The sequence below is a fragment of the Camellia sinensis genome, chromosome 5 (genome assembly GCF_055761805.1).
Source record: "Camellia sinensis isolate YWXY chromosome 5, ASM5576180v1, whole genome shotgun sequence".
Lineage (NCBI taxonomy): Eukaryota > Viridiplantae > Streptophyta > Magnoliopsida > Ericales > Theaceae > Camellia > Camellia sinensis.
In genome coordinates this window covers 65,217,938-65,233,973 of record NC_138965.1, presented here as the reverse complement: position 1 = coordinate 65,233,973, position 16,036 = coordinate 65,217,938, and the positions used below count along the sequence as shown (strand labels likewise).

The window sequence follows — 16,036 nt, the reverse complement described above, 5'->3', positions numbered from 1 at the left end:
TTGTTGCCGATCGGCCATCAATTTTGTCAAAATGACACTTTTGGCTGGCCGACTACTGTTCATCTGCTTTTGCAGATATTTTAATGCAGCTGGCATGCATTTTGTTCCCCTCCATACACGTGTATAGAGGGATGGCCTTCTTGTTAGCTTCCTTGGTAAGCTTTACAAGATTAGCTTCTCTATAAGAGGAGCTCTACTCTCCCTTGCTCTCGGTTAGACATTTTAGAGAGAAAAACATTGTTAGAAGCTCTGGTTCTAGGGTTAGAGCTTATATATATTCTATCTCTATATCTCTCTCTCTCTTGAGTGTTCTAGGTGTATTTGTTCATAGTATTGCACACAAACACCTACCATTACACCTTCCCTTGGCTATTGAGGTTCTAAGGGATTGTTTTCAGAGTTTTGGAGCTGGTTTGGAGCTCAAGAAGCTGCTGGAGCTTCATTTGTGAAAGAGGTCTTCAAGGGTAACAATCTTGCCCCTTTTTTCCCCTTTCTTGCTTAGCTTTTTAACCTATCTTGCAACTGTTTTTTGGCTTTGCATATAACACATAAAAGTTCTGTTTTTAAGGCCTCTAAATAGTTTATTAAGGTTGCTTCAAGCTTTGGGGTGGTTTGACCCCTCTTAAGGCTTGTTTGACCTCCATTTTGTGCCATTTTGTGTGAGCTCCGAGACCTTGGTGTTTGGGCCTCCTCACCACTAAAATCTTGAGGGATTTCAGAGGTGAGGATGGTGCCTTGAGGTCCCAAGAAGGAGAGGGCTGCCCCCTCTCCTTGTTGTCCTTGAAAAGGATCATTTTTGCCTCTTGAGGGAGCACCATGTTTAAGTGTTTGTTGACCATGTCTTGGCTGTTTTTTATGCTTATTATGCCATGATATAGTATCGTTTTAAGTTGGTTTTGGTGCACCATGCTTGCTTAGCATACATGCCTTGTAATGCCATTTTGTTGCCTTAACATGCACCTAGGTTTTATCCCTTGTTTTAGCATGTTTTAGGCCTAGCTTTGTGAAGCTTTTGTATTTGTTTTGCCATGATTAAGGTCTGTCTTTAGTTGTTTGGGTCGACCTTGGCATGCATTGTATAGCCCCTTTGCATTTTTGGCTTGTTGGCCTTAAGGGTGTGAGTGTGTAGCATGCATCCTTGCCTCATTTCAGTGGTTTGGAACCACTTGCCATGTCATTTCAGTCCACTTAGTGTGCTTGCATGTTTGCGTTTCATGGTCCCTTTGATGTGCCAAAGGGTTGTGCCTTATACTCCATGTTTGGCCATGGTGCATGCTTTTGAACTCAAGCCATTTAGACGCCATCTAAGTGGTCTTTCAGGCTTTGTTTTATATGCTAAAATTCTGTTTTTGGTCATCTAATTCATGCCATGTTTGGTCTTGCTAAGTGTGGTTCAATACCCCTTTAGCTTGCTTCGAATCTTGGGACCTTGGTTGCATGCCTTGGCTTGTCATGTTTAATAGATTTGGCATCATATTTAGCATGATTTTAAAGCTTTCCAATGCATGCCATACGTCTATGATTATTCTCCTTTAAGTGTGCTTAAAGGTTATCCTTTGATGCTTAAGTGTTTAGGTTTTAACATGTGCATGTGTGTGTGTGTGTTGGCCCTTATGTTTGAGCACTTTGGCCACTGTTTTGAGCCTAGTTAGGGCTGCCTAAGTCATGTTTAAGTTCATCTCTTTGCTTGTTTGCATGCTCATCTTGTATGTTTGTTTGTATACTTGCATGTACACATTGCATTGTCCATGCTACATGCTAGCTCCCATGCCTAGGATTGCATTGCATTGGCATGCATGCTTCACCTCTTGACCAAGCCATGATAGAGGTAGAAGCCCCTTGGCTTGACTATGTGCATTGCATTACATTTGAAATGAAAGTGCACACTTGGTCTCTTGGGCCATCACGCATTGAAATGCGCGATTGATGGTCCGAGAACCAAGGATCATGTCCCTTTGAGTCATAAGCATGATAAGGGGTGTGATTGGTGCATACATGGCTTGAATTGTATTGCCATACAAGGCTCTGTCCTCTGCTGCTGTCAAACAGATTCTGCAGGAACTTTTTGCCGATCGACTGCACAGAGTGCCGACCGGCAATCCATTGGTGGCCGATAGCTTCATCAACAGCTGATGATCACATACTACTGCCGGTGGCTATTCTCCTCAGCCGGTGGTGTTTCCCAATGTCCAGGGAAGCAATTCTGAGACTTTGGTAGTCTTCAGAGGGGCAGAGCAGGGAAAACAGAGGCAGCCTATGCATGGCAGTGCACTTCCGGGCGAAGCCGAGCGCGCATGCATCGAGCCCTCTCCCCGAGGCTGTTGTTTCTTGCTTTCTTAGATTAATTAATTTGTTAATTAATTAGGTGATTTTTAATAATTAATTAGCTTGCGAGTTAGTTAATTTGTATTATTCTTTCGATCCCTCCGAGCAAGGGCAAATCTGTAATAAGTGTGGGTGCGTGTGTGCATGTCTTCCAATCTCCACTTCTTTCTCCCTTTTACTTACCTGCTTTGATGGTTAGTATTAGGACATGTTTAAATTAGCATACCTTATGCAATGCATGCGCTCATCATTCATCAGTATTACATGCACCGGGCTCGGCGCATCCTGCTAACTGCATAAGTATTTCAAATCTAACTTGAATACATGATGTTTGTGCATTTCACATGCCATTTCTAGATTAGCCGAGCCTATTCTAGTGACATTTGTGTGCGATGCATTAGCCACTTAACATGGATTAGGGTCATGCATGTTTGCTAACTAGTTTATTGTTTTGGCACGGAGTACGATGTAAGTATTTTTATGCTTTAGCATACCGCATGCGTGTGGATGTTAGCATGACAGCATGCTTACCATGAGGCTAGTTGCTTATGTGATATAACTGCTTGAATGCCTGTGGATGAAGGTCGAATTGCTTAAATTGGGATAATGCATTAAAACTGTGAGTTTTAAGCCCACTCGATAGTGGCAAAACCATCTTTTCTAAAAGCCCACTTGAGGGTGGCAAAACCTGCATTTTAGCCTACTTGCGAGTAGCAAACCTTTTTTCAAAGCAAACATACTATGTTTTGTTCTAATTTAGGCGATTTGGTCTATACTTGTTTGCTGTGCGCATAACATAGTAATTCTAGGCTAATAATCGGAATAAGAGCGCATAACGTTTTCAAAATCGGATATCATGGTTAATAGAGGCCGATCTTCGGATCGGGCAAGAGGGGGTGCTCATAGCTGACCTTCCCCAATCGTACCCGAGTTCCCGAGCCGAGGCAACTTTGGTGATGACGGACACGTTGCCTTTGGCACCGAGTCAGGGTTTCCTAAATTCCCCCATTAAAAAATATTTAGGTGGCGACTTTGTATCTGGCAAAGCAATCCATGTTTGGCACTTCTTTCAAAAATCTGTTTTCTCAAAACGATTTGCCGGATTTGGACTCTTTGGTTCAGATTACGAACCGCAACAAAAATCGAGTCCGAACTGTAGCGCGGGCCCCCCCTCGCGGGCGTGTTACAGTAGGCAATAGATGGTAAGATATTGTTCACTTTTTTAGTTTTTATTTTTTGTCTTTGTATTAAGCATAAGTAATTTGTTGCAAGCTAAATGTCTTTAAATTAATCAGCAGATGACAAACCTAACTAAAGAGGAATTTGTGCACATTCTTCGTCACCAAAGCACCAGATTCTCTCGGGGGAGCTCAAAATATAGAGGAGTGACCTTGCACAAATGTGGTCTATGAGAGGCTCAAATGGGACAGTTCCTTGGGAAGAAGTGAGTGTCGTTAAACTCAAAACTGTTACTAATTAATTAAATGATCCTATTGTTAGATGTAAATATTAGAAGTTACAAAACCTAGTAGTTGGTGTTAGGAACTTTGATTTGGTTTTTGAGAACTCGCCATTGTGCTTTTTCTCATGCTAGATAAAAATCTAGGATGGTAATTTCAAAGTAGAAATGCTTAGGGACCCCTTTTATCTATGAGATTATGATGTTTGCTTGTAGGTATATGTATCTTGGGTTATTCAACGGTGAAGTAGAAGCTGCAAGGTCCTTGTGTTCTCTACTGCAGCATCATCAGGATTCGCTATTTTGAATCTGGTTAGGTCAGTGATAGCTTGTTAGATTTTATATTCTCTGGACTGATAATCAGATCATGTAAGTGAACCAAACAACTCCTAAAACAACTGTTCTTTCTCTTTCTGTTTTCTACTTTTGGAAACACACTGTTTAGCACAGTCTGAATCTGCTAATATGTCATACACCCTCTAATACTTTGCGAGATTTTACTATTTTTTTGTGTTTTTGATTTGATGTTTCTTGTTTTAGGAGGGAGATTGTTTGCTTGAAATTTATTCTATAATTGCTCTGTTTTGTTTTATTAAGAAATTCTCTGTTTTGCTAAATTGTTCTATCTATAATTATGTATAATTAATAATCTAATTTGGGCTCTGTTTGTTTTGGAAAATTCCAATTCAGTAATTAAGAAGAATCTTTGTCTTGATTGATTCATAATGATTTGCTTTGATTAGACAAACCATAAATCATAAACTGTATGGAACATTATACAAATAAAAAACAAATTTTATTGGTTATGGCTTGTTGGGAAATTTTTATATCTATATCTCTATATATATATGTATAACACTATTTTCTAAAGCTAGAGACGGTTAATTGAATGTTTGTTTTGTGACTTGAGATTTTTATGCTTTTGGCACCATTAAATGATGTAAATGTTATTTTTTAATTTTTTTTATACAAAATATATGGTGATAGAACTAGAAATCTTATTGAAACTACAATTGGACAAGATTAACCTATAGTAGTGCATCCTGAATGAAAGTAAGTTTGGATTCACATGTTTATCTTGCAAAAGGTCAAATGTTTTATAAGACTAATCATTAAAGCAAGGGCCTATGAATCTGCATTGTATTTACACACATATCTGGGACTATATACTAGTTTGATCACTTTTTGGGAGTCCATTCATATGATTTGAAATGTTTAGTGGGAATTTAGACTTTGTTATGTGGTGGCACTTAACATTATTCTGTTACATGGAGATAATGATGGTTTAATTTTGTTATTGGTTATTGCGCCATTGTATAACTGCTCTCTGTTTTGAGAATCTTTTTATATGATTGCATACCACTTGCAACTGATGAAGCATATGACTACTTTTTTTATGGCTAGTGAGATGACTGATTGGAGCAATAATGTCACACTTGATTGTTATGTGCAGGCATCTTAGTTGAAGTATCTAAATTTTAGTTGTGGGTTGAAATTTTATTAAATATAATTAGATTTGATGGCTTAACTAAATGTTGTACCTTATCTTTATGTAATTACCAGCTTGTTTCATTGGGCTAATTTCTTTCCTCATTTCATGCAATTTTTTCCCTATTATTGGGTGTCAACTGATAAATATTTGCATTTACATATTGATTACTGATTATAAGTTGACTTTTGTGATGATGGTGGGTGATGGAAGAATGAATGTACTTCATCAAGTTCTTATTGTGTAAATTTTTCTATAGAGCAAGTTGAGAGGACATTTAATTGAGATTTCTAGACAAAATGATGGACAAGAAGATAGAGAGAAAAAAAGAACTATTGCCAAAAATTAGTTTTAATGTTAAGTTAATAAAATTGATTGAACTCATTCTATTCAATTTAGCCTTTTTTTTCAAATCTGTGCTGGTTTGAATTCTCTCGTCTTTGAATTTTTGTAATCACATAGTGTCACGACCCACTCTCTGTACCCAAGGGTTAGGCATCGTGATGGCCAGTAACCGAGGTTACCTCCGGCCAAATCTTTAAACAAATTAATAAACGCAAGCGGAAGAAATATATACATAAGGGTACTAAAATAATCATTGGAGCGTCTATTTTTATTACAAAAGGTATTGACCAAAAAGGCCGATTTTTACATAAAAAAAAATACATCAATAAAAGTGCTTTGTGCCTACTCCACACGCTGGTCCCGACGTGTCACCTGAAAGTGGTAAAAAACTATAAGCTCATGGCAGAGTGAAAAATATTATACTAAGAGTATAAGGTATAAAATTCACCATGGATAATTAGTTAGGCCAAAAAGAGCTTGATACATATAATACGAAAATCATTTGATATATATTTCAGATCATTTAACATGTAATACGGAAATCACTATACAACCATAACCACGGTACATCACTAAGTGCCAAGCACTACACTGGTCAATGGATCCACGACAAACACTGGACCACAAAGTGGTCAATCACTAAGTCAATGGTTATTTAAGTCCCCCAAGGCATGAGACTCACTAAGCCAATAGTTATTTAAGTTCCCCAAGGCATGGGACCCACTAAGCCAATGGTTATTTAAGTCCCCCAAGGCATGGGTTTAAGTCCCCCAAGGCATGGGACTCCTGTGGTGGTACTTACAAAACACATTTTCATATAAGGTCATAGCCAAATATTCTTTAAAAGTAAAACAACACATCCATGGGTTTCCTTTTAAGCAAATAGGGTTCAGAAATAAAACCACGTAACTGAAACCTTTGTAAAACATAATTTTTATTAAAAACATAACTTGTATAAAATAGATTTTGGTAAGTTAAAACATATGTAAAATACATTTTGGTGACTCAAGGTATAATATAACTCACCTTAACTTTAATACCTTACTCTTTCTTTTCACCATCAAAGACCTTTTTAGCTTCTACTATTCTTTCCTTCTTTTCCTCTCTTTCTTTTCTTTTCTTTTTCTTTCTTTTCTTTCTCTCTTCCTTTCTTTTTCTTTCTTCCTGCCGTTTTCTCTCCAGGCGCCTCCGTATTTAAAGGGGAAAAAGGCGCTACGTGGCAGATTCAGTAATAATTATATAGATTCGTTATTATCCTTAATAGATATTTAAGATAATTACCTTTTGACCTAATATTTTAATATAATTATATAAATAATTTAATTTTTAATTAAATTACACTTTATTATTTACCAACATAAAATTAATTATTTATTTTACTTCCACACCCATTATTATTATTATTTATATTATTATTATTATTATTATTTATATTTTGACCCCTAAACTTTTAATAATTATATTATTTTACAAAATTATACATAATAATATATAATAAATTATATATATTCTTAACTGAGATTAAATAATATTAGTATAAATTCTACAGAATAATTAAAAATCTGAGTTGTTACAATCTTCCCTCCTTTTAAAATTTCATCCTCGAAATTTGTTATAGGTAAGCTATCCGCTGCGCACTCTGATAAATATATATTAGATGATTAACCTGATAGAAAATAGTACCTCGAAAAAAAACTTTACCAAAAATCACTTACTTGTCAAAAATTAGTTTGGGCCAAAATGAGAAATAATGGATGACTTTAAAAACTTTTCACTGGTATTGTTTACGATAAAAATAAATAAATGGAAATAAAATGAGACCACAATGACAGAATTATATGTAGGAGTTGAAAAATTTGAGATGAACTTTTTATTAATTGGAAATAACTTCAAAATTAGTATTTGTAAAATTGAAACCCACTTTTAAAAGTCAATTTTTTTTTTGAATACTAAATTAGAATTTATGTATATTTAATTATATTATAATTTTTTTTTGTGGGTGTTTGACATCTTTTGTTTCTTTTTCATTCGTAAATTATATCTAATATCCTTCACAAATTATGCACAAAAAAACAATTTAATATATATATAAAATCATAGAAAATTATAATATAATTAAATCGACGAACTAAATATAATATTTTGATACGAATTACCCGCTATCTCACTTCTTAAATGTGCATGTGTCCTATGCTCCAATAATATTTTTTTTTTAATAAACTATTGCTCTGATACCATTTGTCACGACCCGCTCCCCGTACCCAAGGGTTAGGCATCGTGATGGCCAGTAACCGAGGTTACCTCCGGCCAAATCTTTAAACAAATTAATAAACGCAAGCGGAAGAAATATATACATAAGGGTACTAAAATAATCATTGGAGCGTCTATTTTTATTACAAAAGGTATTGACCAAAAAGGCCGATTTTTACATAAAAAAAATACATCAATAAAAGTGCTTTGTGCCTACTCCACACGCTGGTCCCGACATGTCACCTGTAAGTGGTAAAAAACTATAAGCTCATGGCAGAGTGAGAAATATTATACTAAGAGTATAAGGTATAAAATTCACCATGGATAATTAGTTAGGCCAAAAAGAGCTTGATATATATAACACGAAAATCATTTGATATATACTTCAGATCATTTAACATGTAATACGGAAATCACTATACAACCATAACCACGGTACATCACTAAGTGCCAAGCACTACACTGGTCAATGGATCCACGACAAACACTGGACCACAAAGTGGTCCATCACTAAGCCAATGGTTATTTAAGTCCCCCAAGGCATGGGACTCACTAAGCCAATGGTTATTTAAGTCCCCCAAGGCATGGGACCCACTAAGCCAATGGTTATTTAAGTCCCCAAGGCATGGGACCCACTAAGCCAATGGTTATTTAAGTCCCCTAAGGCATGGGACTCCCGTGGTGGTACTTACAAAACATATTTTCATATAAGGTCATAGCCAAATATTCTTTAAAAGTAAAACAAACCTATCCATGGATTTCCTTTTAAGCAAATAGGGTTCATAAAATAATCCACGTTTCATAAAACATAACTTTTATTAAAAACATAACTTGTATAAAATAGATTTTGGTAAGTTAAAACATATGTAAAATACATTTTGGTGACTCAAGGTATAATATAACTCACCTTAACTTTAATACCTTATTCTTTCTTTTTACCATCAAAAACCTTTTTAGCTTCCACTATTCTTTCCTTCTTTTCCTCTCTTTCTCTTCTTTTCTTTTTCTTTCTTTTCTTTATACCTTACTCTTTCTTTTCACCATCAAAAACCTTTTTAACTTCCACTATTCTTTCCTTCTTTTCCTCTCTTTCTCTTCTTTTCTTTTTCTTTCTTTTCTTTCTCTCTTCCTTTCTTTTTCTTTCTTCCTGCCGTTTTCTCTCCAAGCGCCTCCGTATTTATAGGGGGAAAAGGCGCTACGTGGCAGATTCAGTAATAATTATATAGATTCGTTCTTATCCTTAATAGATATTTAAGATAATTACCTTTTGACCCAATATTTTAATATAATTATATAAATAATTTAATTTTTAATTAAATTACACTTTATTATTTACCAACATAAAATTAATTATTTATTTTACTTCCACACCCATTATTATTATTATTTATATTATCTATATTATTATTATTTATATGTTGACCCCTAAACTTTTAATAATTATATTATTTTACAAAATTACACATAATAATATATAATAAATTATATATATTCTTAACTGAGATTAAATAATATTAGTATAAATTCTACAGAATAATTAAAAATCTGGGTTGTTACACATAGGTCGTGATCTTTGTGTTTACTATAACCTCTTAATAGATCAATGTCTTTTGTGTATTTTACAGGTTGAGAGCTCTATTTCTGCTCCTACGGATGGACAAAACACCCGTGGTCTAGCAATGGCCCAAGCTCCCTTCCATATGCTCTGGCATCTATCCCATTTTCACACCAAACTATGAGGTAACTATCGTCTATCATTTTGTCTATCTCACAGATAACTGAGTCACCAATATTTCTACCTTCTAAAACCGCGGAGAAATGCAGGGTATGTTTGGTTTGCATTTGGGAGATGAGTTTTAGAAAAAAAATTCTAAAAAATTGTTTTGTTTGAGTTTTTCTCAAAAAATTTTCAAAATCACTTTCTCTCTCTTACACATCAATCAATCACTTTTTCTCCCTCCTCTCTCATTCTCAATCACTTTTTCTCTCACACACATCTACTCAAATTCTCTCAAAATATCAAATCATCCCAAACTCCGAAAAAAACAACTCTCCCAAAATATACAACCAAACAAACCAACAAAATTTCTAAACTCTCTCCCCAAATTTTTTTTTCAAAAACAACTCTCCCAAAAACAAACCAAACAAGCCCGCAATCTTTCTAATATAACATCAAAATCTATATGGTAAAGCACAGTAAGCAAGCATTCCATAGCAAAAGTCAGAGTCCTTGTTTTAACAAAATGATAAATAATAAATGAACAACCCAAATCATATATTAGCCTTCTAAGAAACCTTCTGATTGATTAGAACTTCAATTTATGCTTTTGTCCCTAGACCTTTTCATTTGGATTTCTAAGAAAATGGTGTTGATCATCATCTTTGGTTTGCTAGAAAAGATTGGTTGCTGCTATATTCTGTGCTGATGGTGTTGTGTGGTAAAGGAATGTGTCTAAGGTTAGATTATTTTTATAAGGTGGATGGCTGGGTCAGACTTGGGATGAGAAGATGACTTGGGTAGAGGTGCAGTAGCAGTAGCAGCATAGTGACAGATATTGTCTATAAGGTAGAGGTGCTGCTGGTGTGTGTTGCTGTTATGAGGCTTCTACTGGTGACAGATTATGATTGTTGTTTTTTCTTGGTCCAGAGTTATTTCTTGGTCTTAGGTGTCATTTTCCTGCAGATAAAAATAAAACTACATTTTCATAGCACTTTAAAAAAAAAAGAAAAAAGAAAAGAAAAGAAGCATACTCCGCTGGACTTCCATGAAAGAAATGTTAAAAGGTTTAGTGGGCACAAGGGAGGGTGCTGTCACAGCACCTGCTGTGATGGCCTGTTGAGATTTGTATCGATTTTATTTTAATGATCGAAATTGTTTATATTATAGGATTCATCATGTATATCATTCATATAAAATATAAAATAAATCGGACAATTAGGAGCTCCCTTAACTTGGAGAATGAAAATTTTCTTTCAGAATTTCTGAATCAGATTTCACATGCATTAACTTCTCATTTGGCACTCAAACAGCCTTGTTAGGAATGTTTATGGCTTTACCATAGTTATAGCCGAATACGGCCTAAACTTAGTCAAAATAGGGCTTTGAGGAGAGAAAATTCAAAACAGCCCCCGAACTACCATGTGGCTCTCACGGAAAGCTTTCCCATGACAAATAGCACTTGTGACAGCTGATGGAATGTAATTCGGACCTGTAGGTTGGGAGTTAGAGTTGAATACACTCAAAACTTAGTCCAAAAAGGGCGTTTTGGGGGCGAAAATTCGAAACAGCCCCCAAACTACCGTGTGGCTGTCACGGGCAGCTTCCCCATGCCAAATAGGACTTGTGACAACTGACGGAATGTAATTCGGACTCGTAGTTTGGGAGTTAGAGCCGAATACGCCCAAAACTTAGTCGAAAAAAAACATTTCGGGAGTGAAAATTCAAAACAGCCCTTGGGTGTATGTTGACTGTCCCTGGAAAATTAAATTGGAACATTAAGTGGTGTAATATCAGATTCTCAACTCAGGTTTTTGGTTTACAAATTAATTCCTTTGTAACATTAATTTTTAATCAATTCAAACCAAGTCAAATTTTAACTGATATCAAAATTTTCTAATTATTTCTTTAGTTTTATTAAAACATTGTAAAGTATTTCCTAATATAGCAATTCTTAAAGTTTCTCTACACACAAGTATAACCAAAATTGCTGGTCACCCTAATTCTAATGATTGAACAACGCACTTTCCCTCATTATTTGTAGTTTTCATATCCATCCAACATTGTGATGCATTTCCCTCATTATTTTTAGGTATTTTTTTTTCTCTCTCTCTCTCTATATATATATATATTTTATTGATATGTTTCAAGGATATCAGCACATAAACATGGTGTGCATTTTTCAAAAGGTGTGCATGTGATGCTCACCACCTAGCGGACCTGTGGCCAAGACTTTGGGAAAATACCTAACAACTCAACTTTAGAGGCTCACAAGAGACAACTCAACATGTGAAGTTTGTATGAAGTGCATAAATATTGGCAAAAAACCTACACATTTTTTAGTAATGAAATAATCACATTATAAGTAATTCTTTATGAGAAACAAAAATAAAACCTTCTGGGCAAAGAAGAAGATATCAACCACAAAACAGGCACATATGTCACATATTATGAAACCCACTTGACAGGTTGACCTCTAATTGAATAGCAATGTGCAAAATCACCAAGAATCATACACACAGGGTTCAAAAATTAATCAAATAATAAATTATTTTAAGAAATGGATATACATATGAACACCTATTAATTGGGGTACAAATTCAACAATTTAGTCCCCTATGCATCTCCAAATTTTCCCCAAAAAAGCATTGATACATAAATGGTTGCAAAGGAATCAAACTACAAAATTCCATTGCTGGTAAATAGTTTGTGATGCAGCACACAATATTTGAAGACCATCGAGAATTTCGATAAAAAGAGAGACCTTTATATGGACTAACAGAAATTGGAATCACACATTATAGTATGAGAAGAAGTAACTCACAGAACTCCTTCAACATGCAAGGAATCTACACTGCATAACCAGTATCCTGCTGTAGATAAGAATTTTTTTATGTGTGTAACTCAAAATTTTTTTTTTTATGAGTAAACAAAACTCTCCTATAATGCCATACACTTCGTATGTATTAATTGCAATTGCACAAAACTCTCATATTAAATTTTTTTTTTATGACACGAACAGCTTCCCCATGCTAAATATGACTTGTGACAAGTGACGGAATGTTATTCGAACCCGTAGGTTGGGATTTAGAGCCGAATATGCTCAAAACTTAGTCGAAAAAGGGTGTTTCGGGGGCGAAAATTCAAAACAGCCCCCGAACCGCTGTGTGGCCAACACGGGCAGCTTCCCCATGCCAAATAGGACGTGTGACAACTGACGGAATGTTATTCGGACCCATAGGTTGGGATTTAGAGTCAAATATGCCCAAAACTTAGTCGACAAAGGGCGTTTTGGGGGTGAAAATTCAAAAAAGCCCCCGAACCGCTGTGTGGCCGACGCGAACATCTTCCCCATGCCAAATATGACTTGTGATAATTGACGGAATGTTATTCGGACCCGTAGATTGGGATTTAGATACGAATACGCCAAAACTTAGTCGAAAAAGGGCGTTTCGAGGGCGAAAATTCAAAACAGCCCTTGAATGGCCGGCACGAACATCTTCCCCATGCCAAATATGACTTGTGACTACTGACGAAATGTTATTCGGACCCGTAGATTGGGATTTAGAGACGAATACGCCAAAACTTAGTCGAAAAAGGGCGTTTCGGGGGCAAAAATTCAAAACAGCCCTTGAACCGCCATGTGGCCAACACGAACAGCTTCCCCATGCCAAAAATGACTTGTGACAACTGACGGAATGTTATTCGGACCCGTAAGTTGGGATTTAGAGCCGAATACGGCCAAAACTTAGTCGAAAAAGGGCGTTTCGGGGGCGAAAATTCAAAATAGCCTCCGAACCGCAAGTGTGGCCGACACAGGAAGCTTCCCCATGCCAAATAGGACGTGTGACAATTGACGGAATGTTATTCAGACCCATAGGTTGGGATTTAGAGCCAAATATGCCAAAAACTTAGTCGAAAAATGACGTTTCGGGTGCAAAAATTCAAAACAGCCCCGGAACCGCCGTGTGGCTAACATGAACAGCTTCCCCATGCCAAATATGACTTGTGACAACTGACGGAATGTTATTCGGACCCAAAGGTTGGGATTTAGAGACAAATACGCCAAAACTTAGTCGAAAAATGACCTTTCGGGGGGCGAAAATTCAAAACAGCCATTGAATCGCCGTGTGGCCGACACGAACACCTTCCCAATGCCAAATAGGACTTGTGACAACTGACGGAATGTTATTCGAACCCGTAGGTTGGGATTTAGAGCCAAATACGCCCAAAACTTAGTCGAAAAACGGCGTTTCAGGGAAGAAAATTCAAAACAGTCCTTGAACCGCCGTGTGGCCGAAACGAACAGCTTCCCCATGCCAAATATGACTTGTGACAACTGCCGGAATGCTATTCGGACCCGTAGGTTGGGATTTAGAGCCGAATACGCCCAAAACTTAGTCGAAAAAGGGCGTTTCGGGGGCGAAAATTCAAACCAACCCCCAAACTGCCGTGTGGCCAACACGAACAGCTTCCCCATGCCAAATATGACTTATGACAACTGACGGAATGTTATTCGGACCCATAGGTTGGGATTTAGAGCCGAATCCGCCCAAAACTTAGTCGAAAAAGGGCGTTTCGGGGGTGAAACTTCAAAACAGCCCCCGAACCTCCATCTGACTCTCAGAAGTAGCTTCCCCATTACAAATAGGACTTGTGACAGCTGACGAAATGTTATTCGGACCCATAGGTTAGGATTTAGAGCCGAATACGTCCAAATCTTAGTCGACAAAGGGCGTTTGGAGGGCGAAAATTCAAAACAGCCCTCGAACTGCCATGTGGCCGACACGAACAGCTTCCCCATGGCAAATATGACTTGTTACAAGTGACATAATTTTATTCAGACCCATATGTTGGGATTTAGAGCTGAATACGCCCAAAACTTAGTTGAAAAAGAGCGTTTCGGGGCGAAAATTGAAAACAGCCCCCGAACCGCCATGTGGCTGACACAAACACCTTCCCCATGCCAAATATGACTTGTGACAACTCACGGAATGTTATTCGGACCTGTAAGTTGGGATTTAGAGACGAATACACCCAAAACATAGTTGAAAAAGGGCATTTCGGGGGCGAAAATTCAAAACAACCCTTGAACCGCCGTGTGGCTGACACGAACAACTTCCCCATGCCAAATATGACTTGTGACAACTGACGGAATGTTATTCGTACCTACAAGTTGGGATTTAGAGCCGAATATACCCAAAATTAGTCGAAAAAGGGCGTTTCGAGGGCGAAACTTCAAAACAGCCCCCTTGACCCTCCGTCTGACTCTCACGGGCAGCTTCCCTATTATAAATAGGACTTGTGACAACTGACGGAATGTATTGGAGATGTATAGTTATGGAAAATTATGGGAAAAATATTCAGAAACCAATATGAACTCAGTTTACGCCTTGTTTTAAACTTGCTAATTTTTTGAACGTACACACATGTGTTATATTATATTTAAGCTTTCATACAAGTATGAAACATGCTCATGGTGTTTCTGAGGCCATGTGCATCATGAGAAATCAAGTATTCTTTCTTTGATGAACCATTTATAGGTGTCTCAACATATATTTCTACATATTTCCTTTTATGATTGAAATTTATTTTTGTTTTTATTTTTATCACATGTTCTCATATCCTTTCTGAAATGGCACCGACATACATTAGTAAGCAGCGATGGTTTTATATCCAATCTAATGATTCAAGTGCCTTTTGCAAACAAATAATGAGGAAGTTGGTAAAAAGAATACTTTCTATTCACATTGGGCTTTGATATTGGTTTAGCCACAGAATTTGGATACATGTTGCATACAAATAGAAGATTGTTACATTAGCTTTATATTACTAATGAAAGACTTAGTAATGATTGTTCTGCATTTAACAATGTTCCTTATAACAAAAGACTTTAGAAAGACTGTACAATGACTGATAATTGATTCATCATGGAAGGTTGCTTCTCACTTATTTTTATTTGTCACTTTTTGCCAAATTCATTCATGAAGTTGGGCATTTTTGGGTCAAATTCTAATGTTTTTTTTTTTGTTTTTTGTAGATGACTTTGTTGCATGGACTTCCAGAGATATTTTGGTATATGGAGAAGAAATTGTGCTTTTGTATAGAAGTAATATAATACTTTTGTCGTCTCCGGCTTTTGTGCAGTTAACTATTATTGATACAGAAAACTTTTAGCAGCGAACAGATAATTACTGGCATGGTAGATAGATCACCTTTTGTCACCGTACAGATATATGATTTTTTGTCGTGGTACATAGATGTACTTTTGGCTTGATGCATGCATCACCTTTTGTCGTGATACAGATTACGATGGTAATTTGTACCATGCCAAATGGTCATTTCACATGGTATAGTAAATATGTAATTTTTGTATATGGAGGGCTTTACTTTTTGTATGATTCTATATGTTGTATGGAATTATTATTTTAGTTGGACAATGGCTGGTTTG

The 16,036-nt window shown here is 36.4% G+C and overlaps 1 protein-coding gene across 1 annotated transcript in view; it reads left to right on the top strand.

Moving 5' to 3' along the window:
- The window catches only part of LOC114301710 (uncharacterized), a 44,802-nt gene that overhangs the window by 11,469 nt on the left and 17,297 nt on the right, over positions 1-16,036 (top strand). Inside the window, 2 exon segments of the mRNA XM_082869028.1 lie at positions 10,659-10,673; positions 12,677-12,709. Coding sequence (XP_082725154.1) covers positions 10,659-10,673; positions 12,677-12,709 — 48 coding nt within the window.